This window comes from Muscardinus avellanarius, assembly GCF_963383645.1.
Source record: "Muscardinus avellanarius genome assembly, chromosome: 14".
NCBI lineage: Eukaryota > Metazoa > Chordata > Mammalia > Rodentia > Gliridae > Muscardinus > Muscardinus avellanarius.
This window is the reverse complement of record NC_137800.1, coordinates 47384593-47408268: the sequence shown is the minus strand read 5'-3', so window position 1 is coordinate 47408268 and position 23676 is coordinate 47384593. Positions and strand designations below refer to the sequence as shown.

Genomic DNA, 23676 nt, shown 5'->3' with positions numbered 1-23676 from the left:
ATCAGGGAACAAGAGAGTTATAGTCTATGCTGCTGCTACATGCAGAGTGCCAGGCTTGGTCCTGTGCAAGTTACAAAGACAACTAACAGAAGAAGAAAGATATGTATGAATAACTAAAATTTAAAGAAGCCTGTGGCAAATGCCATAGAGTAATTTAGAGGAGGAGCCATAGAATTTGGAGAAAGAATATACTGGTTCCAGTTAAAAGAAAGCGAGTGTATCCTCCTCTGGAAAGAAGAAAAAATAATGAAGTTCTATACATTTATGTAGGAGATGAAGCAAAAGAAGAGATCATTTCTTAGGTATCAACAATCATGCTTCTTAATAGTTATAATTTCTTGAAAGGGAGTTGTCAATTATAGGTAAGAATGAAAGAATGAACCTGGGATAGAATTCATTATTGCTGTAATAATTTCACATAAAATCTATGGTATTAAAATGGCTATGGAAAACAGAAGTAGGCTAAGCACTAAATGATTTGTATTTCAACACCAGAGCTGTACTTACTGCAGATAAGATGGCCCTTTTCTGCAATGATAGAAGCCACTTTTATCAACTGAGATGAACTATTTATTTGTATAGACAAAACTACTTATTTGAATAAAATCTGGATCTCAAAGTATACACAAGAGTGTGAAAACCCCAAAGCAACTTTGTAACTGAAGGAAAAATGAGCAGTTACCATTTAGAAACACCTCCCCAAAGTAACCAACTGTACTGAGTAAATCTTTGCTAGTTTATAGTACCATAGGATGCTTTGTTTTCAGTCTATTAGGTAAATCATTGCAAAACTTTACAGTCAATTACCATAGGCTGTAAAGGATTACATTTCACTCTATATACAGCAAGAAGACAATGCAGATGCTGCTGCTGCCAGCGATACATTTTTCACATTACCTTACATTTATGATAAATGTATACTAATGCAGAGTATTCCTCTTTTAATCTATTTTCTTCCAGTATGCCTCAATCAAAACTCAGCCGATCAAAATAATAATTAAAAAGCAAAGCTGTTTCATAGATCTAAAAAACATTAGCTTTAGTGGAAAAGTGTTGATATCTAGCACACATATCTGCCAAATAACGAATAAAACATTCCAATGTACTAATAAAAAAGAATAAATAGGACACAAATATTCCCAGTTTCCATTATTATATACAGAAAACAATTTATGTTTTTAATTATTAATCACTGACAATGCTACAGTTTCATGAGACAACTTTGTGTCTGACATTTAAGAGAATAAGCTTTCTTAAGGTCCGGCTCTATGGATATGTTACAACTGCCAATAACGGAGCAGCTTTTCATTTTACAGTCAAAAGATGCCAGTATAAATATAGCCATATATATATATATATATATATACACATATTCATGTAGAAATAGATACATTCATATGTATGCCTACTTCAAAAAATTTCAGTATAAACCAAGAAGAAATTATTGAAGGAAATTATATTTTAAATAACCTACCTTTCGCCCATCACTTGCATGGCAATTCACATTTAGAGGCGTCAGTAAAGCCATTAGTTTTTCTTCATTACCACTCCTATAAAAAGGTAGTAAGTAAATTTCTATAAAATTATAGAGCTTCTTATGATTATTTATAAATATTTTTCATAAGAAAGTGGCAAATAGTAAGGGCTTGCTCTGATTTATATAATTTGCAATGAATCTCTTTTGCAATATTAAATTAAATTAAAATATTTCTAACTAATACCTGTTAATCATCTTTTAGTACTCTATCTTGGATAGTATAGCTTTCTACATTTTGTTTTATTTAGCTATATAACGTCATTTACTTATTTACAAACTTTATTCTAATAAATAAACTAAAACACTGTAGTTAAAAATACATTAAAATACTGTAAAGAGCTAATTAACTAAACTATATATGACCACCACCACCACCAACAACAACAACAAAAAAAAAAACAAAACAGATGAAGCTTTAACACTTAATGCCCTCATTCAAGCTTTACTAGAAAATTTTCAGAAGAAAAAGAAGATAGAGGCATTGTAATGCTCCAATAATATCATTTGAAAGGCTGGGTAACTAAGGTTTGCAGGTGGCTTAACGCAACGTTTGAAATAAAATTAACCTATAATTTTCATCATGGTGAAAGATTTTTATCATTATATATTAATCATGTAAAATCAAGCATTCTAAGGTTTAGTACAGGTCTTATCTACATTACTGCATAAAATTCAAGCAAGACAATAACAGGTTATAATTTTTATAGTCCTCCACCTTTCCTCCCCATTCTTTCCTTTAAATGCACTATACCCACTTAAAATGAATGGAATCACTTACCTAGCAGCTTCTAGGAGTTCGTCTTTCTTGTATTCACCTAGATGATTGCAAAATATCATGCTGTTAGCATTTGGCAGAAGACAGATTAAGAAATGCAGTAGGCAGCAAATAGAGAATTAAATAGAGAAGAACAGAAAAAGAGAGTCCACACCCCGCTGGGTGATGGAGCCGTGACGATCGCCAGCTTGTGAAGGCAGCATCACCAGTGCCTTGGAGACGGGCAGCAAACTGACGCAGCTTCTTGTCCAATCCTCAAATGAAATAGCTTTCTTCAGACAACCAATGAATGCTAAATCTCATGTCCAGAAACACATTCCCTCTGATAACAGCATGCCAGCTGAAGACAATGTCCCCTCCCCCCTTTTCTATTCAGGCTGTCACAGTATACTTGGGAAGCATAATACATTCTGAGACAAAAGCAAAATAATGTGGCTCTTTAAAGGTACAAATTACCAGTCTTTAAAAAGACTCAGTTTTATTTGTAATGACACGGAAAGTTTTTAATTAATTACCATTACTGAGCTTTATAGCAGTAGAAAATGCAAATATCAAAACCACGAAATTTCTGCTTTGATAGAGAAGGTCTGTAGACTAGAAATACGTGAACTACGTACCAAATGCTATGAACCTCTTGGAGGCAGTGCTCCAAAGCCAAAACAGGGAATATATTTTAAAATGGCTATAATATTCTAACTTGCTTTAACCTTTACACTTTATCCAACTTCAATTCCCATTTTAGCAAACTAATCTTAATAATATATTTTTTAAAAAGAGGTTAGAGTCTTAAGAATGAGCACATATCCAAATGTCATGATGTGGGTAGGTTTTCCTCTTTCTATATTTTCACAATATGTTACAGACTGAAAATAGAAATATTAAAAATCTTTCATAACCAATATCATAAGTTATTCAAGATCTTACAAATTTCTTTTGCAAGCTCAAATAAAGGACAAGAAATTTTAATAAGACAGGATTTGTTTCTTGATTCAGTAAATAAAAAGAACAGCCAGGACTATGATTCAGCTACAAAACACTGACTCCATTTGTTATGTCATTAAATAAACAATTATACAATGTCTTAGCAAATCATTATATAAAAACAAATATTAAATTCACATATAAGAAAAAATTTTAGATTACATAAAAGTTTTACTTCTAATAAGAAATAAGCTTATTTTTAAGGTTTACATATAACTATGAGGTTCTTCACTTTTTTTTATTTTGTTACAGAATGCACTATATTGATGCAAATACCATAAAGATATCTCAGGACCACCAAACAAAGATTTAAATTCTATAACCTAGTATTAGCAGATTTTCTTTATATTTAATTTTGCCTTGTCTGTTTTTCATTCATTTGTGTGTGTGTGTGTGTGTGTTTGTGTGTGTGGTGCTAGGAGTTGAACCCAGAGGCATTGTACCTCCGAGCTACACCCCCAGCCCTATTTTTAATTCTATTTATTTATTTATATATTTATTTTGGTGGTACTGGGGTTCCTGGAAGCCCTTCTACCTCCGGGCTACACTCCCAGACCTATTTTATATTTTTGAAACAGGGTCTCTTACGCCAGCGTGGCTGGCTTCGAACCTGCGCAATCCTTCTGTCTCCGCCTCCCAAGCGCGGGGATTACAAGCGTGCCACCATGCCCGGCTAATTCTTTATTTTGAAACAGGGTATCAATAAGTTGCAGAGGGCCTCAAAGTAACTGAGGTTGGCAGTGAACCCCGATCCTCCTGTCTCCTCCTTCCAAGTACTGGGATTACAAGCATGCACCACCATGCCTGGCCTTGTCTTGTTTCTTGAATTAAGATTAGGTTCAGCGCCAGGTGTGGTGGTGTACCCTTGTAATCCCCGCGCTTGGGAGTCAGAGACAGGAGGGTCACGCTGGCTTAAGAGACCCCGTCTGGGAGTGTAGCCCGGAGGTAGAAGGGTTTCCAGGAACCCCATTACCACCAAAAAGAAGAAGAAGAAGAAGGAGGAGGAGGAGGAGGAGGAGGAGGAGGAGGAGGAGGAGGAGGAGGAGGAGGAGGAGGAGGTTCAAATCTAGTAACTATATGAAGAAGAAGAAGAAGAAGAAGAAGAAGAAGAAGGAGGAGGAGGAGGAGGAGGAGGAGGAGGAGGAGGAGGAGGAGGAGGATTAGGTTCAAATCTAGTAACTATAACCAGACATTTTCAAGTAAGGAAAAGTTACATAGCTTTTCTCTTCTAAGTGAATTTTATACATTAATAAATAGGTTCAAAAATATACATCAATAAGCTAGAATGTATAAATTCATGATCATAGAGTTGATCTTTCCAATTTCCAATAAATTACATTTTATATTTTAAATACTACCAGTGTAAAAGTCACATTATTATAGCCTAGCAAATAAGGCTCAAAGCTAAACATCTACCTTTATTAAATAGTTAAGGTAGCAATATAGAAGTCAAGCATTTTAAGTAATAATATGGGAGTTAGAAAGTAATTTTTAAAAAGCCCTTGTAACGAAAGTGGCATAACCCACACATTTGAATACCTAAAGAATAAATATCTAAGTAAATAAAATTATGAAATATATCTATAAAAGTCATTCATTCATTCTCACTTGAAATATCTACATGCCAGATTAAAAGAAAAAAGACATTACCATTTCTGACCTCTAGAATAGCAATCAATTAAGGGAGATAAGTAAAAATATGATTTGAGTATGAAAAAACTCTTATGAAATCCCGAGAGATTACTAGCTTGTCTACATGAGATTAATAAGAGGCAGAGTAGTTGTGGTTGAAAGAAGCCTCAAGAAGAGGTGAAAGTTGAGTAGAGGTCTGAAGGAAGAACATGTGATCCTTGGGTGAATAAGGGAAACAATTATAGGAAAAGAAATGAAAAGAGAGCCAAGCCAGGCGTGGTGGCGTACACTTGTAATCCCCGCACTTGGGAGGCTGAGACAGGAGGATCGCTCAGATTCAAAGCCAGCCTTGCTTACTTAGTGAGGCTCTCAGCAACTTAGTGAAACCTGTTTCCAAATAAAATAGAAAATAGGTCTGGGAATACAGCTCGGAGTTAGAAAGCCTCTGGGTTCCACCTTCAGTACCACCAAAAAATAAAAATAAATAAAATAAAATAAAATAGGGAGAGAGCCAGTCATGGTGATGCATACTTATAATCCCAGTACCTAGAAGGCTGAGACAGGAGAATTGCAGGTTCAAGACTAGCCTTAGCAACTTAACAAGGCCTTCCATAACTTAGTGAGATTCCCCCCCCCGCCCCCGAGTCTAGGGATGGAACCCAGGGGCATTCAACCTCCAACCTATACTCCTTGCCCTATTTCTTATTCTTTATTTTGAAACAGAGTCTCACTAAGTTGTAGAGGGCCTCACTAAGTGGCTGAGGCTGCCTGCAAACCGCAATCCTCTGGTCTCAGCCTCCGGAATGATGGAATTACAAGCGTGCACCACCACGCCTGGTGCTTAGTGAGATTATTTAAAATTAAAAAAAAAAAAAATTAGGGCCAGAGGTGTAGCTTAAAGGTAGAAAATCTCTGGGTTCAATGCCTAGTGTGTGTGTGTCTGTGTTTATCTTTCTATCTGCCTGTCTCTGTCTGTCTGCCTCTCTCTCTCTCTCTCTCTCTCTCTCTCTCTCTCTCTCTCTCTCTCTCTCTCTCACACACACACACACACACACACACACAGAGAAGGAAAATGGTAGCTCTGCAAACCAGAAGCAAAGGACACTTGCAGGGAAATGGGGTAAGAATGAAGCAGAAAATAAATAGATTTTGAATAGCTCTCTAAGCAAAAAGTTTGAACTTTATTTGAAAGCAATAAGTACTGAAATATTGTAAAAAGGGGAGTGTAACGTATATTTAATGATTTGTAAGTTTTGTGATTACATAATTCATTTCCATACTCTGTTAAACTTTTGTTGGTGTGGAAGATAGCTAGAGAAGGAAATATAAATTCTCACCCAATTTATTTTTTAGTAAGCATGAATTCTCTGATATACAGTAAAAAAAAAAATCTACATTGTGAACTGGAATTAGCTACTACTGAAATTAAGTCATAAGTGAAACATGACTCCAATAAGCTAGGTAATAAAACTGCAAAGTATTTGGGATCCTGAAAGTTCAAATCAGTCTACCTTCATAAATGTCTCATCATGCATAGCTTATTGACATTTTTACCAAAAGGCACACTTTTGCAAAAATTTTATTCCTTCCTGGATAAGCTGACAATAAACCAAAGCTTTCAAAAGCAAATACATAAATGCAGCAAACAGAGTATTACAAATGGCTTTTCACTCTTATGTTGGAGATCCTAGTACTTTAATCAGGTTTTCTGCAATACATTCCAACATCCACTATCTGGTGCCCAAGGACCACAATCGACAAACAGTTGAAGCCATTTTTCAAATGCTACCTCTCAGGAACAACTAATACAATAAATATAGAGCCCATCAGACACTCTGACAATAAATATGAACTATTTATTTAACAGCCAAACTACTAGATCTGTTTCATTTTGGTTGAAAAACTGAAAATATTCCAGCTGAGACTATGATGCACTATAGAGCATTTATATTCTTTAGTAACATCTAGAAAAAGACTGGCAATACATCAGCTAGAAAACAAACCAGACAATTATAATCAAGATAACAGCATTCAGGAATGGAGAAAAGAGATGGCTTAAAATATTTTTTATTAGAATAAAGTGGGATAAACATAAGCAAGGTATGAATTTTATCTTCTGAAGTCTAATTGTCATTATTAGTCAAATAATATATGCAAAGATACACACACCTATACAGATATATAAGCTGATGTTAAAAAGCTATGTTACAAGAATGAAGGTTACAAAAACCTCTCCTTTATATTTCTTTGAAGTCATTAGAAACAACTTCTTTTTTACTTATTATAAAGGCAAAATTAACTTTTGAATAAAAATGGAGAGAACTTACATAAATGAAATAGAAGTCATGACTACTGACTTTACTCAATTTCAGCACTATAAGAGGATCAAGCTAAACTTCGTTCTGTAGAAAATGAATTATCTGGTTTTGTTGAGATTGAAGACCATGGAAAGATTATGAAAATGGACTGAGAAATTCTTAAAGCAAAAACAATAAAGAGTTCTGACCTTTCTTTTCCTTACTTCCAAGCCACAGATAATACAAACCTATTAGTTCTTAGCTTTTTTTTTTTTTTTGTAACATCTTGCTTTATATGAAATTCAGGGGAGTGTAATTCAAAAGTCACCCTTCTGCTATCACCTCACTCCCAATTTCATGTGAGCCCAAACTACCCAAATCTGAGTTTTGGATGAAGTGGTATCAACAAAAGAGAAGAGGAATAAAGTAATAGCCAGGAGACAATTTTTAAAATAAAAAGCAATTACTAACTTTAAACAGGTGAAAGATATTCATATTACAAACCAAATTTCCCATCAAACTACTTTAAAGCTTTTGAACTTTCAGATGAGCTTTTAAACTTGGGCCACTGGACCAAGAGAAAAGGAATGAAGAAAATTCATTCTGGATCTATTCAAATGATCAATTCCATTTTACATTTCCCATAGCATGTTTTAATTTCTGAATGTATTAGGCATCTCAGGGAAAGAGCTATATAAAGACTTTGGTCAAGAATCTCAATTACTAAGTTAATGTAGGGACCCTAGTGTTGCTAAGTGCTAACCAGTACCATGGACTGATAATTCTAATATAAATAGCTTTTATCAATTTACCAGGAAATATAAAAAATTGACTTATGTAGACAAACTAGTAGCCTACTGGGGGAATAAAATATTAATTTAGGTGACATATCATTCCATTGTGTTTTCTGTAATACACTGAAAATTCAGAACCATTTATGTGATTGTAGAAGGAATTTAGATAAAGCACTAGGACATAATCTAATCTAAAGAAGTTAAAGTAAGGTCTTCCATCAAAAGAAATTTCCAGACAGACTGATATTCTACTACATGTAAACATAGTCTCCCCTGGAACACTTGAATTATTGTTTTCACTATGGAATCTTTCATAAATATTTGCAGGACGATGGGGAAAACTGCAAAATTAGCAGAGTTCTTTTTTTGTTTTTTTTGGGGGGGGTTTTTGTTTGTTTGTTTGTTTTGGTGGTACTGGGGTTCCTGGAAGCCCTTCTATCTCCGGGCTACACTCCCAGACCTATTTTATTTTTGGAAACAGGGTCTCTTGAAAGCCAGCGTGGCTGGCTTCGAACCTGCGCGATCCTCCTGTCTCTGCCTCCCAAGCACTGGGATTACAAGTGTGCGCCACCACACCTGGCCAGAGTTCTTAATGTCTTCTCTGTACCTGGGAATCTTATCAAATCTTCCAACTTATTTTCATACTGGCTTCAAATTCCATACCATCAGTTAAGTCTAGAATCATTGCCAAACTTCAAACTGAACACTCTACATCCTTTCTAAACAGAATAATCCCCCCCCCTTTTTTTTGTGGCATAAATGATTGAACCCAGGGGCATTCTGCCTCTGAGCTATACCCCCAGTCCTTTTTATTGATTTATTTTTTGAAATGGTCTTGCTAGGTTGCTAAGTTGATGGGGCTGGTTTTGAACCCATGATCCTCCTGTCTTAGCCTACCAAATATTGGGATAACAGGCATGCACCACCATGCCGGCTAATTTGGGTCTTTAACAGATTTTCCTGGTGGAATTCCTTTTCTTCTCTTGTCTCCTACAACTCTGACCTTTTTAACTAGGTAACATGAGCCAGCATTAAACATCAACTATGCTTAAAACCAATTTAATGTCTAAACTACACTTACCAATATAGTATCCCCAACTCCCATGTGGTTTCTTTTAAATACATTAAAATTATATAAAATAAAATTTTATTCCTTAGGCACACTAGTCATATTTTAGGCTAGTGCCTGTGTTACTTGATAGTGCTGAGACAGAATGGTTAAAAACACTAACTGGACCATGCAACTTTGGAGCCATAGGTGTTTGTTGTTGTTATGTGATGCTGCAGATGAAATCTAGGGCCTCTTGAATATTAGGGCAAGCATTTTTACCCCTGAACTACATTCCCATCTCAATTTGATAGTGTTTTAATGACTATTTAAAGAAGCCATCTTCTGCTCTAATAAACCACTTTTCGGTCTTTTTTTTTTTTAATGTCATTCCAAAACTTCCTATGTTCTCTCCAGTCCACTAACTACCAAACAACATATCACTATGAAACACAGGAAACAAACAAACATACATACATACATACATACATACATACATAAACACACAAGACTGGAACCAGCCCCTTTAATATCAAGAGGTGACTATTAAAACTGGGGACATAAAAATAAATACAAACTACCCCCCTAAGATTGTATTATATTGTGAGATATATGCATTCTTTTAGCTGGAAATTAGAAGGTAAGAGAAATATTTTTATTAGAATAAAGTGGGATAAAAAATAAGTAAAGTATGAAGTTTATCCTAGCAATGAGAATCAGAAGATAACCCCCAATTCATTTTATTCTTTAGTTTGAAACACGGTCTCACCTAAGTTACCTTAGCCTCACTAAGTAGCTGAGCCTGGCTGGGAAACTGCAATCCTTCTGTCTCAGCCTAAGTATGGGATTACAAGTATGTACCACCACTCCCGGGAATTTTTTTTTTCATTCTTATTGCTGCCATATTTATGTAATTTTCCCTGGCTTTTTCCTCCTAGAATAACCTTATAACTAATTCCTAATATTTCTATTTTAATTCGTAGCAACCACACTAATTTCTGCTTTAATTAGTATATTCTGCTGCTTAAAAAATTAGAATATAGTATGTCCCTTGTTTTTCACCTTACAAAATAATATTTAACTCCTAACATTCAAAACCCCTTCAAAATACAGACTAAATTTATTTTTAAATTTTATTGTACAATGTTCCCTATTCTACCTCACCTTCCCAACACATACCACAAATTCTGTACAACTCACTTTCTCCAAATACTGCTTGCATTTTCCTGATTGGCTCATGCTGATAAATGTCAAACTTCCAATCCATCTCCATTTGTTTAAATGTTTGGTCATGCTTATGTAGAACTTCCATGAAATCACTGCATGTCATTCCAATAAAAAAAATATTGTCATAAGGAACAGATTCCAGTCCTAGTTTTGCCACTATATAGTTTTAACATTTTAGGAAAATGACTTGGCTGGCTATTCTGGGACTTAACTCAATCACACAGACTATCAGGATATCGAACTAGTCTATCTTGCTGAGACCATTTTAGGATTATATTTATAACCAATGTGTTAGGTCAGAGGCTTTAAACCTCTGGCAATTGCATTGAATTTAACACATCTGTAAAAAAAATTGTAACTTCAGGAAAACAATTCTGAGTTTATATTTAAATATGTGGAATATTTTCTCCTTAGGGAGTGAGTCTAAAGATACTTTTGTTAGCTACTTAAGGTGGTCCATGATCCAAAATTGGTTAGGAACTATCATTTCTATGATGTGGATCTTTTATTTACAGACATATACAGACACACACAGCCCTCCCTGATCAATGAAAAATCTTCCAAACTTTAAGAGCATAGTTCTGTAGCCTCCTAAAAATGGTTTTCAACATTTTTTCTCAACAATCCTGACCAATGATGTTCAAATGGGTACTAAACTCCCAGTAGCAATAGATGTGTACTGCAGCCTGCTAACTGAATAGAAAATTCTGTGGATTTGGGGTCATTCCTGGTGTGACAGCTCTAATTCCATCTCGCTTTCCCCTACTGATTTAAAACTTATGGTACTACTGTTATATTGTGCTTAGCATATTATGAATATTGAATATGTATTATTCAAATGAATGAATAAATTATGCAATTCAAAGGCTAATAAAAGAATTGTATAAAACTAAGAGCTTAAATAAAGAATATGTCTATGATAATATCATTAATCAGGCATCACGAAATTCAATTATTTGTAACCCCAAATAAGAGATTTCACGATACTTTTGGGAGAAAAGAAAAAAATAATTAGGAAAACATGTGCAGCAAAAGAGATAAAACACAACTACACTCACCAGGGCTCCTGAAACTAGGCAGCTGCTTTACCACTGAGCTACACCCCCAACCCTTTATATTTTTCTTTGAGAAAGGGTCTTGGGTATGTTTCCCATGCTGGCCTTGAACTTTCAGATCTCCTGCCTCTAGCCTCCTTACTATCTGGGATTACAGGCATGTGCCACTATGCCTAGCTATAATGAGTGCTTCTTGAGAAAACCAAAATTTCAAAGTTATATCTTTCAGAGACTTTTATAAGTTGATGGAAAAAATTATAGAAAAATGCAATCACACACAATAATCACAACAAAAATAAGATAGTTCTTATATCATTCAAAAAAGCAGTTACATGTATTTCCATATTAGCCTGTAATTCCTTAGGACTATATTTGTCATAAGAAGCAAAGTTCTGACAATCCTCACATAGGTATCTCATAAAACTTCAGGAACTCAGTAGTGTGATGCATTGAAAGGGCAAAGCATCCCGGTAAGAGCAAGGACTACAAGAAAGTAATTTTCTTTTTATATCTTAAGAGTATGGCTCCCTTAAATCACAATATCCTTTGTCCATGTATCCTCTCAGTTCTGAGATTACAAGTACAATACACAAAACAGCCTCTTAAATGAAGAGATAAGATTTGGATATTGCTTTAATAAAATATACTTTTAAAACAATCATTTTAATATAACAATATAAAAATAATACAAATTTTAAAAGTATCTTTAAATATATCTTTCAAATATTAAAAGTATTTGGTATTTCTATTCTTTGGTGAATTTATTTTTACCCCCATAAATTTAACAACACACCTCATACAAAAATAGTTACGTAGCTTTACTAAAAAGATGCTATTTAAAAATTAACTTTCTTAAAACACTGAAGGGCTAAATCACTTTAGATAGCCAGGTTTTCAACATAACTGTTAATTTAGCATTTTAATTTCTATGTTCTTGATAAAATTTCTTCCTGAAATATTTTAAATAATTCTCTTCTAAGTAGTCAAAAATGAATTATTCCAAATATAACATTTCTTGGCAACTCATGGTCAATTGCCATGGACTTCCACAAGACAGTACAATAAACAGCAATGCTCTCTGGGCTGACTAACTAACTTTGCAGGCATGTTTATATCTATCCAAACAGGCTTCTGAATGCTATTAATTTTATTATTTTTATTATATAATTTATTTCTCTCTTTCCCTTTGTTTTAATCTCTTTACATTTTAACTTTTGATGTCAAAAGGCCCTTAAATGCTATGCATTTTCTTATTTTTAACTACATAATTCATTTCTCTCTTTTTGTTAATGAATCTCCTTACATTTTATTTTATTTTCATTTTTTAATTTTTGGCAGTACTGGGGATGGAACCCAGGGTCATTCTACCTCTGAGATATACCCTCAGCCCTATTTTTAATTCTTTATTCTGAAACAGGGTCTAACTGAGTTACAAAGAACCTCAAAAGCAACTGAGGCTGTCCACGAATCTTGATCCTCCTGTCTCCGACTCTCAAATGCTGGATTACAAGTGTGCGCTACCACACGAGTCTTATATTTTAACTTTTAATGTCTAAAAATATTACACAATAGGAAAATAATGAAAACCACATATGTAATATTAAACTTCTGATTAGCTACATTAAAATAAGTTAAGAAAACAGGATAAGTTAATTTAATAACACATTTTACTTAATCCAATATACCCTAAATATAATTATTCCAACATGTGGTACTAAACCTATTTCTCATTGTTCAGTGGTCAGATATGATTAGTAGTTTCTGTTTTCGGACAATGCACATCTATACTATGGTAAGCTGGAAGATTACAGGAGTAAAAGTAATTGGTAAACAGGAAAAAAATGTTATCACATAAATTTGCTCTGAGTGAGAGAACAGGTCCATGGAACTTCAGAAATTCAGAATATAACTTCTGCACATGTATTTAGTAGGAGTGGAGTGATGGGTAGGAAAGACAATAAAAAAGGGAAGTAGCAAGAAGAAAAAATAAAAAAGAATAGTATAAAAGAGAGGTGGGGTGAAGTTAGGGAGGGGAAAACAATCAAAAAGTTCTGGAGGTAAGCAAACTCTGGGAATGATAAAGACACAGTGATCTGACTAATATAATGTAAAAAGGCATCTTTTAAAGATGCATGCAATAATGGCGAGAATTCATAAGTATTAAGAACTGAAAGCTATCTGCAACATGCTTCAGTATCCAGAGAAAAATACCAGTGTTACTCAGTAAAGACAACAAGGCAGTATTATTTTATTTATTATTTATATATTTATTTATTTATATTTTTTGTGATACCAGGGATCGAACCCAGGGGCATTCTACCTCTAAGCCACACTCCTAGTCCTATTTTTTAGTTTATTTATTTGTTTGTTTGTTTGTTTGTTTATTAGCAGAATTGGGGAAGGAACATAGGGGCATTCTACCTCCGAGCTACACTCCCAGCCCCGCCCTTTATTTGTCTTTTTATTTTTGAAACAGGGTCTCACTGAGTTGTGAAGAGCCTCACTAAGTAGCTGAGGCTGTCTGCAAACTGCGATCCTCTGGTCTCCGCCTCCCAAATGCTGGGATTATAAGTGTTTGCCACCATGCATGGCTTAGTATTATTTTTTTAAAGGCTACCTTACTCAAATGCATATGACAAAAAGTGACTGACACTATGCCTAAAACATCAAACTACTAATAATTTTTACTCAATTTTGTAGAATTGAGTGACTTCACCAGAAAAAATACAGACCATTTATACTACTAGGCAAGAGACAAAAAGAACTGGTAAATCCATCATTTCTTCCTACCAGCTTAAAAGAAATGCTATATGGAGGGCGGGGGTGGGGGGGAATGTTTGGCTAATAGATAATAGAAAACCAAAATCTGGTCTTGTGGAATCTCAGGTTAGGATAAAGAATGATGAAACACTAGCACTTGATGACTAAGTGCTCCATGAAGAACATGAATATTTAAAATGAAGATAAATGAGATGTCCTGCTATTTCTAATAGGGGAATTCTATTCCCCTAATTTTGAACAAAAAGTCAACTGTTCAAATATATAAGTGTAAAAAGACAAACCTGATTTAAAACTAGCTTCAATAAAACTATTCTAAAGGTAGTTTGACAGGAAGGTCAGTGAATCAATGTGACAAATTTCCAAATAGCAAATGAAAATTACACTGTACCAGCAGAATTAAAAACAAAAAAGAGACAGAGCTACTTAGCCTAGAGCACAAAAGTCTAAGGTAGTAGAGGTGATGGTAATAGGAAAGGTCTTGAATACTATTGTCAGTGTTTCAGAAATCATTCTCATGAAGAAAAATATTTAGCTTTATACAATGTGGTTCCCAAAAGAAGACACTCTAGTTGGCTTAATACAGGACAGAAATAGTTCTAAGGACTCAATATCTAACAGTGAGCTACTAATGGCAAAGGATTCTCATATGAACATAGCAAAAGAAATACCACAGCATAGAATTTTGATGGGCTAATGAGATTAGCTAAGCTCTAAATTTAAGGTATCTTCCAATTCTATGATTATACAGTATGACTTTCGTTATATTACAGTTATATACTTGTTACTTAAATGTGAACTTGAATTGCACATATATAAATTTTTTACTATTTCATCTTTATTAAATTAACCTTCAATTCTCTATGTTCAGTTTATAATTTTATGTGATATATATATACACATAGTATGACAGTGTAATTTATAATAAGAAATATAGACAGATGGTTCCTGACTTAAGACTTCTCAACTTTAGATTTTTCAACTTTACAATGGTGTCAAAGAGATATGCATTCAGTAGAAACCATACTTTGAATTTTGCTCTTTTCCTAGGCTAGCAATTTTTAGTAAATACTCGCATGATGCTGGTCAGCTGTTCAATATTCCATGTTGGTCTGGTATATTAAATACATTTTCAACACAAATGGGTGAATGGAACATAAGTGGAGGAGAATCTGTATTTGGTCTTTGTTCTTTCCTGGCATGTAGCTTATAAAATCCTATTCTGTATGGTAATGAGTAATGGGAACTCCTGCATAGTTTCTGGATGGGGGTTCCAGGAGAAGCAATTGTGTGATAGAAAAGTTGAAATTTCAGCCCCATCCCTGACCTCCACTATGTAGATTATCAACAGTTTCTATTATGATCATATGGATAACTGGGAGCTGCAAGCTGCCACTGCTCAATACCAGCACAAAGTATCTTATAACATATCATTAGCATGAAAAAGGTAAAAATTCATAATACAGTTTCTACTGAATGTATATATTTATTTTGTACCCTCATAAAGCAGAAAAGTCATTAAGTTGAACTATTGTAAGTTGAGGACCAGCTGTATTTGATATACTTTCTTTGAGTCAACTCATTTAATCCTCAATTAATACTTTGAGGTTTTGTTTTACTATTACCACTATATTCTACAGAGAGGGAACTATACAATAGAAGGTCACACAACTAAATACTAATTTCCTACTGCTGTTGTAACAAATAACCAGAAATTTAGTTTTAAACGCCAATTTATTCTCTTAAAATTCTAAAGGTCATATGTATAAAATAGAGAATTCATTTGCTTGACATTTTTAGTTTCTAAAGGCTGCTCATATTCCTTGGCTTGTGGCCATATATCACTAGGACTTCAGATTCTGTGGTCACATCTTGGTTTCTGACACTCCTTTATTCTTCTCATAAAGACCTTGTGATTATATTGGATCTATCCAGACATCTCAAGATAATCTCCCCATCTCAAGATTCCTAATTTAATTGCATCTGCTGAGTTCCTTTTAGCCAATAAGTCATATATTCTCAAGTTCTAGGGATGAGTGCGCAGACATGGGGGTGCATTATTGTACTTACAATAAAATAAATGGCAGATTAAGGACTTTTACACAACATGGAATGCTGGCTTTATTAAAAAAATTTATTAGTGCATTATAGTCATATATCTTTATGGGGTACAATACTGCTATACTATTAAATAGTTGCTAAGATATAGGAATTTTTTTTAGTAAGAGACATGAAATGTATCACCTAGGGTTATAACCTGGGAAGCAAATTTAACATGGCAAAGATCTTCTTCTGGAAAATAAGCTGTTTGAAAAACTAAACATTGAACATCTAATAATATGATATTCTAATATTTTGTGTTAGTAATAAAATAAAAAATCTTTATCAATAAAAACATTTGTATATTTTGAAAGTTAAACATTAACACTGAAATTCTAAGTATCTACATTTGTACCTCATTTTAGTTAAAAGAAATTAAAATTAAAATTTTTGATTAAAGCATTTTATTAAACATAAGAAATATACTATTAGCTATAAGGACCAGGTAAAAAATAAAACAGAAACAAATATAGGCCGGGCGTGGTGGTGCACACTTGTAATCCCAGCATTTGGGAGGCCGAGACTGGAGGATAGCGGTTTGTGGACAGCCTCAGCTACTTAGTGAGGCCCTCTGCAACACAGTGAGACCCTGTTTCAAAATAAAGACTAAAAACTTGGGCAGGGGGTGTAGCTCGGAGGCCAAATTCCCCTGAATTCCAACCCCAGACCCGCAAAAAAATAAAAAATAAAATAAAAAGAAACAAATATGAAACACAGTAGACATGCTATTTTTGTTACCCTAAGTGCTATTACAAACTTCTGGTAATCTCACTTACCCATATTTTAGGGAAATGCTCCTCCTCTACTCAGATTATATAGCTCTAGTAGTGTTCCCAATCACAGTGCTCTACTTTAGTCCTGGCCAACTGTCACACTTCACCTGCAGACCACTGATTGATCCAGGTATATTTGACCTAAACTGTTCAGAAATCTTTTTTTCCAAAACATTTTAATATGCTTTTATTGGTAAATTTTATTTCATATTTCTTTTATTATAATTATACATCAAAATAAGGAATAGTGTAATACGAATATACATGCACACAATGCTTGGCATGTTTCAAAATACAACCCTACTCTCTCCCCTTCCCCATACACGTCACTGAGATTGGTAATGATAATTTTGTACAAATAATGCCACAGCATTATTTAAACTGTTACCTTCATTACATCTCCTCCCATCCTCCTTCCACTAAACCCCCTCGAGTGCCCCCACTGGAGTCTCTATTTATGTGAGGTCTCTCTTCTTCCCAATGTCCCTCTTGTTTTTTTGTTTGTTTTTCCTGACACAACTGGGAAATCTTAATCTCTCACTTTCTCACACACACATCTTATAATAAGAGCGAAAGGGTTGCAGTCTCAGAACTTCCAATGGCCACAGTCTTCAATACATGAAGAGCTAAAAAAACAAACACTATGCAAATAAAAAATAGAGACATATAGGCTATCATATTTTGGCAGTGGAGAAAGGACAGAGACCAGAAGAGGGGAAGAAAACAGGAAGAGAAAGAAACAGGTTCCAGGGAAACTAGAAGATAGCAGGTGGCAAATTAAGGTAGGTAAATTGGAGATGTAAAGCCAGGCGTGGTGGCACACGCTTGTAATCCCCACACTTGGGAGGCAGAGACAGGAGGATCGCGCAGGTTCGAAGCCAGCCGCTGTGGAATAAGAGACCCTGTTTCAAAAATATAATATAGGTCTGGGAGTGTAGCCCGGAGGTAGAAGGGCTTCCAGGAACCCCAGTACCACACACACACAAAAAAAAAGGAGATGTAATGACAATCAGATACATGATAAAGACTGAGTACATGGATCCATCAGACACTGAAATCAAACTTATCTTTGACTTTACGTAGTTTCCTTAACCAACAGATCCGGTTGACATAATAATAATTTAATTCATGAATGTTTAAAATGTGCTTTGTTTACTTCCCTTTATCTTCTTTTTACCTCACTGTTCACTATAGCAATCTGGTTTATTTATTTTCTTCTCCTAGATTTAACTTTCATGAAAAGATGGGCACTATATGTGTACATGGCCATGAAACCCTCCATCCCATGTCCCTTGGAGAAGTATGGTTTGGACCTGTCTTGGGAATCACTTTTGAGTTCTAACAAAGACATCATCTTTAGAACCAGGTATTTTGAATGCACCCTGTCTCTACTATTATCACATATGTGAGTTTAATCAAATCATTTAACTTTTTGCTGAGTTTCACATCTTGTTTTTAAAAAGAAAAAGATAATACTTTAACTTTATGAGGTTGCTCTGAGGGTCAGGGATAATAGAAATAAAACATGTAATAGTGTTTGACTTATAGGAAACTCCAAATTAAAGATAAGAATGATGATGATGACAAAAACTATGGTTTAAATTTTTAAGTATATGATTTACTAATGCATGCTTATTCATGTGAATCATTAGGAAGAAAAAACTCTTTTACATTAATGCCTATGAAAGAATTATCAAAAGAACTAATACTTAATAGATTCTGAAAAATATTTTTCCATTCCCTACTAACTCTTCTCTATAATAAAGTGGCTTTTATTTAAATGAAAAGAGAAGTAGCATTTCATTTTACTATCCTAAAATTTTTACTGGGTCTCTAGAAAGTTGGAATCACAGTAGGAAAAAGCTATAGAAACTGCTAGCCCACATTAGTCAATTACTGGAAGAATTGGAGAGTATTAAAGACAGTGTTAAATAATTTGTAACAGAAGATGAAAGCTATTAGAAGATAATTAGAAAAATAATGCAAATAAATTTCCCCTCCCCCTCTATACTAAAAATACAGAACCTTACTGACATGATAGAAACACACTGGGAATAAATATTTATTTCTTAGTTAAAGAGAAAACTTCCCTCTAAAGCAAAGAAGTGTGTACAGGTAGTAAGTTACTATTACACATATTTGAGAGTTCTTAGAATCCTTACTGGTTACCTACTGACTTCTAATAGCTGCAATTATTTTATATCCATGTATCAGCAATGACAAGCCATAATGGAAACAGATGTTTCTATGTTTCATACATAATGTAGTTTGTTCATTTTAAGCTTTACATTTATCTCAAATTACATATAGTTTCATGAAATGCATGTCAATTGTTGCATATTTTTTCCTATTGTACAAATCTGCCAATCCTGCAACATAAAAATTTTATGAAACTTAATAAAGGTTAATATGCACATTAGTCAGCATTTTAAAGCATTAAGTTTGTAACAAATTAAAAATAAAATTAATGCAGGATTAGCACATTGTTGGTAGCCATCTTAGCCCATGTGATGAGGTCACCATTTTGGACTGGGTCAGCTAGGTATGTAGTATACACTGAGTCGAAATAGTCCGCAGACAAGCTTCCTTGGACCAGATGGGACCACTAGGTGGACTTTGACAACCTCTGATTCTCCCAGAAATGTTTCACCTTGCCTCTCCCTAAACCTAGCTCATGACTGCCTCTCCCTAAAGCTAACCCATGGATGCTTGTCCCTAAACTTAACTTTAATTTTTAGAAATGCTTTGTTTAAACTCTCAATAAAAAATAAAAGATGCTCATAGAAGGAGAAGCAGAAGCCTTTTCGGCCTTTGCCCCGACTGCATCACATCTATAATAACAACAACAACAACAACAACAACAATATAGAATAATACGTTTCTGCTAAAAATAATCATTTTGATTATGAGTCACTTCATGCAAGAGACTTCTAATCAGCAGTAGCTTTTCATGGCAAGAACAGGGAACAAGTAGTGTCTATTACATACTATGTTAAATAATAGGAAAATGAAAATCTGCATTGCTGATGACTGTTTCTAACAGGATATGGACAAGGCTACATTTAAAAAACAATGGGACTTCTGGCCAAGATGGCGGCGGCGGCTGGCAGTGACAAATAGGACATGTATTCCTCTGAGAAACCCTGAACAACAGATTTCGGTTTAATATCTAATTGGGACAAAATATGGAGACATTTCCAGTCATGACTTCCTATCTAAAATATAAGAGAGAGAGTGGAAAATGGTGGAATTAGAGGCAAGATGGCTGTGTGGCGCCCGCCACCACAAGAAAAGTGATTTTTTGAAGAACATCCCAGAAGAGATCAGAAAGTAGACTGTTCCTGCTGCACATATTAAGGAATTTTTTTTTTAATGGGTCTGGAAATGGAACCCAGAGGCATTCAACCTCTGAGCTACACCCCCTGCCATATTTTTTATTCTTTATTTTGAAACAGGGTCTCACTAAGTTGCAGAGGGCCTCACTAAGTAGCTGAGGCTGTCACCGAACCATGATCCCCTAGTCTCAGCCTCTCGAATGCTGGGGTTACAAAGTGTGGCCACCACGCCCGACTTTAGGAATTCCTAACAACATACTCTGTAAGAAAAATGTTCCAGGCGTGTTGGAGGCCCAGCATGACCAGGCGTTTACAGGGAAATGTCACAAAAAAATAAGAAATCAGATGCTTTCCCTAATATGGGAAAACTAGGGATAAATGGCTAATAGGAGGAATTCTAGTTGAAGAAGTGCCCCTATGGAGGAGCAATTAAGGTGACCTATCTGAGGGTATGGGAGAGGGGAAGATGGAAACTCCTTAAAGTACATGATGTTCTTAAACATATCAAAGTCAACCACTAAATCAAGCATGGGAACGAGGGAGGGGAGGGAATGGGATGGGGATTGGAAAAGGCTAATTGGGTGATGTGTACATGAATATCTCCACAAGTTTTTTATTATATTAAGGTGTTTGACTACAATGCATAAATAAAAATATATTTTAAAAATGTCCCTATGCATGGCCATATAGCAGGTATAAAAGTGAATAACAATTCTTTTTTCTACTTGCTTTCTAAATGATAACATAACCAACCTGGCTTCATTCCTCTTGCCTCCTGAACAAATATTTCTGGATTTTTATACTGCTCTATTTCTTTAGAAACATCTAATACAAGTTTACACCATATAGATGCCTGTCATAACTGCCCCAAATTACTTCTCAAAACTCTTTTGGATTATGTCCTTCTTGGAGACAAGTGAAATAAATTTAGCTTTGATGACACTATGGTTTCTCGCCCCAGGATTCATATACTGGAAGTTAGATTGCAGAACAGCAATGCTGAGAGATGGTGGTATCTTTAAGACAAGGTTAAGTAGGTCATTGAGAACATGGCCCTAGAAAAACACTAATGCTGGTCTCTCAGAGTAAGTTCCCTCAAGAATGGATTACCAAAGATCAAGCCTGACCTCTGAACCTCTCTGGCTTTCTGTCTTGCTGGGTGATCATTTTCACTTGCATTCTTATCATTGTGATGTCAAATACCCCAAGCCCTCACCAGAGCTGAGCAGGAGCTGGTGCCATGCTCCTGGACCTTCAGAACTGTGAGCTAAATAAATTGCTTTTTGTTACAAATTACTCATCCTCAGCAACAGAAAATAGACTAGTAGAGTTGACTAGATTTTGTAGTAAAAAGAAAATGCATATGTATGTGGTTATAATATTTTTATTCACTGACTTAAAATAATAACACTCAGCAATTTCAAACTGCCACATCAAATTTATTGTTTTATCTATGGCATTATTTTCTAAAGGTATACCCTAATTCTACACTGTTTTCTCCCAAGAAATTTTCTCTGTAATCTTTTAATATTTTCATTCTCAGGTCTAGCATAGATAAAACAGACCCCTCTGTTGTTTCAATGGAGTTTCCCCTTACATAAGACATTCTTTAAAAAAAAAAAAAGATATGTAACTCTAGGAATGAGAAATTAAGAAAGAAGGATATTCCTTTTTATTCAATAAAATGCACTAAGTATTCTTAAAATATAAGAATGAATATGTGATATGGTCACTAACTTCAAGTCAGATAAGAAAACAAATGATTTCTTATGTTTGGAGCACAGAGGAAGGAATAATTAGGTCCCTGCAAAGTTATTGAAGCTAAGAACTCAGCAGTTATTACACCTTGGTTGTTTTCTATCCATAAGACACTTAGTATTTTCTAACATTTTTTTGTATGTTTTTTCCATTTAGAATATTTTATTTTTCAATACTTTTGCTCAACAGTGTCAAAAATACATTAAAAAAGAATTTATTCCATTTCACTTTCCAATTACTTCTTGGTTACCTAAGATTGCATGGTGTAAAATAAATGGAATAAACACACTAAACAAAAGGGAAAAATAAGATTTCTCTACCTTTTCTCAGTAACTACCAAATAGCACTCTCTTTTGTATCCATCAGTAGGCATCAAGTGATTAGGATCATGCAAAACTGCTAAAACAAAGTACATTTATCTAGAAAGAAGATAAAAATATGATTGTGTGTGTGTGTGAATGTATACTAATTTGCTGATTGTTGACTTTTACAGTTTCAACTTGTACACAGCCCTCTATATCTGTGGGTTTAGTATCTGTAGTTTAAACTAACTAAAGATCAAAAAAAGAAACTGTCTTCATTGCACATGTACAGACATTTTTGGTCATGATTCCTTACACAATACAATATAACAACAATTTACAGAGCATTTCCATCATACTCGTTATTTTAAAGACTCTAGAGATGATTTAAAGTATATGGGAGGGTATGCGTACTTTATATGCAAATATTATGCTGTTTTATATAAAGAACTTGAACATCCAAAGATTTTGGATTTTGGTATTCATGAAGAGGTGTGTGTGTGTGTGTGTGTGTGTGTGTGTGTGTGTGTGTGTGTGTTACTGAGGGTGGAACCCCCCAAAGGCTTTTCTAACTTCAGGCTATACTCCCAGACCTATTTTTATACTTTATATGAAATTGGGGTTTTACTAGGTTGCTGAGGGCATCACTAAGTAGCTGAGACTGGCTTTGAAACTATGCGATCCTCCTGTCTCAGCCTCCCAAGTGCTGGGATTACAAGCGTGCACCACTACGTATGGCCCATGAAGAGGTCTTATAACCAACCTTTAAAAGATACCAAGAAACAACCAAGGGACAATCATATAATGCTAAAACCATCTCCTGGAGATTGTAATAGGTAATAACTTACTTAAGCTAAGTTCCAAGAGAACCCTTTTATTTTTTCAATTTGTTCACAATATTGATATTTTGGTATTTAGTAGTTTAGGAAGTAAGAGTTTTCCACATTTAACTAATGCTCTAGTTTAGGTATCTTTGTTTCCTTCTTGCCATCAGCTACTAAAGCACACACACAAAAATTCACATATCACTGATCCCTCCTAAAGCTTAAAAAGAAGTCTATACCCATGCTGTATAGTATGAACACGTACACAAAGTCCCCAATCTGTTGATTTTTATTAAAATAAAACATATGCTAATAAACCAGAAACATCCTACACAACCAGAACATGTGTAGTGCCTAAAATATAAAGCAAACAACAAAAAAAAAATCAAAATTTTGTGCTGTACAATAAAAATACTAAAACATATACTTCTTTCTTTCCTTTATTCTTCCTTCCTTCCTC

At 34.6% G+C, this 23676-nt stretch overlaps 1 protein-coding gene across 1 annotated transcript in view; it reads right to left on the bottom strand.

Moving 5' to 3' along the window:
• TNKS (tankyrase) overlaps positions 1 to 23676 on the bottom strand; it is a gene marked incomplete at both ends in the record, with an annotated part of 203175 nt that overhangs the window by 102811 nt on the left and 76688 nt on the right. The window contains 2 exons of the mRNA XM_080710638.1: positions 1475 to 1550; positions 2316 to 2352. Of these exons, the coding sequence (XP_080566764.1) occupies positions 1475 to 1550; positions 2316 to 2352 (113 nt within the window). The remainder of the gene's footprint in view (positions 1 to 1474; positions 1551 to 2315; positions 2353 to 23676) is intronic.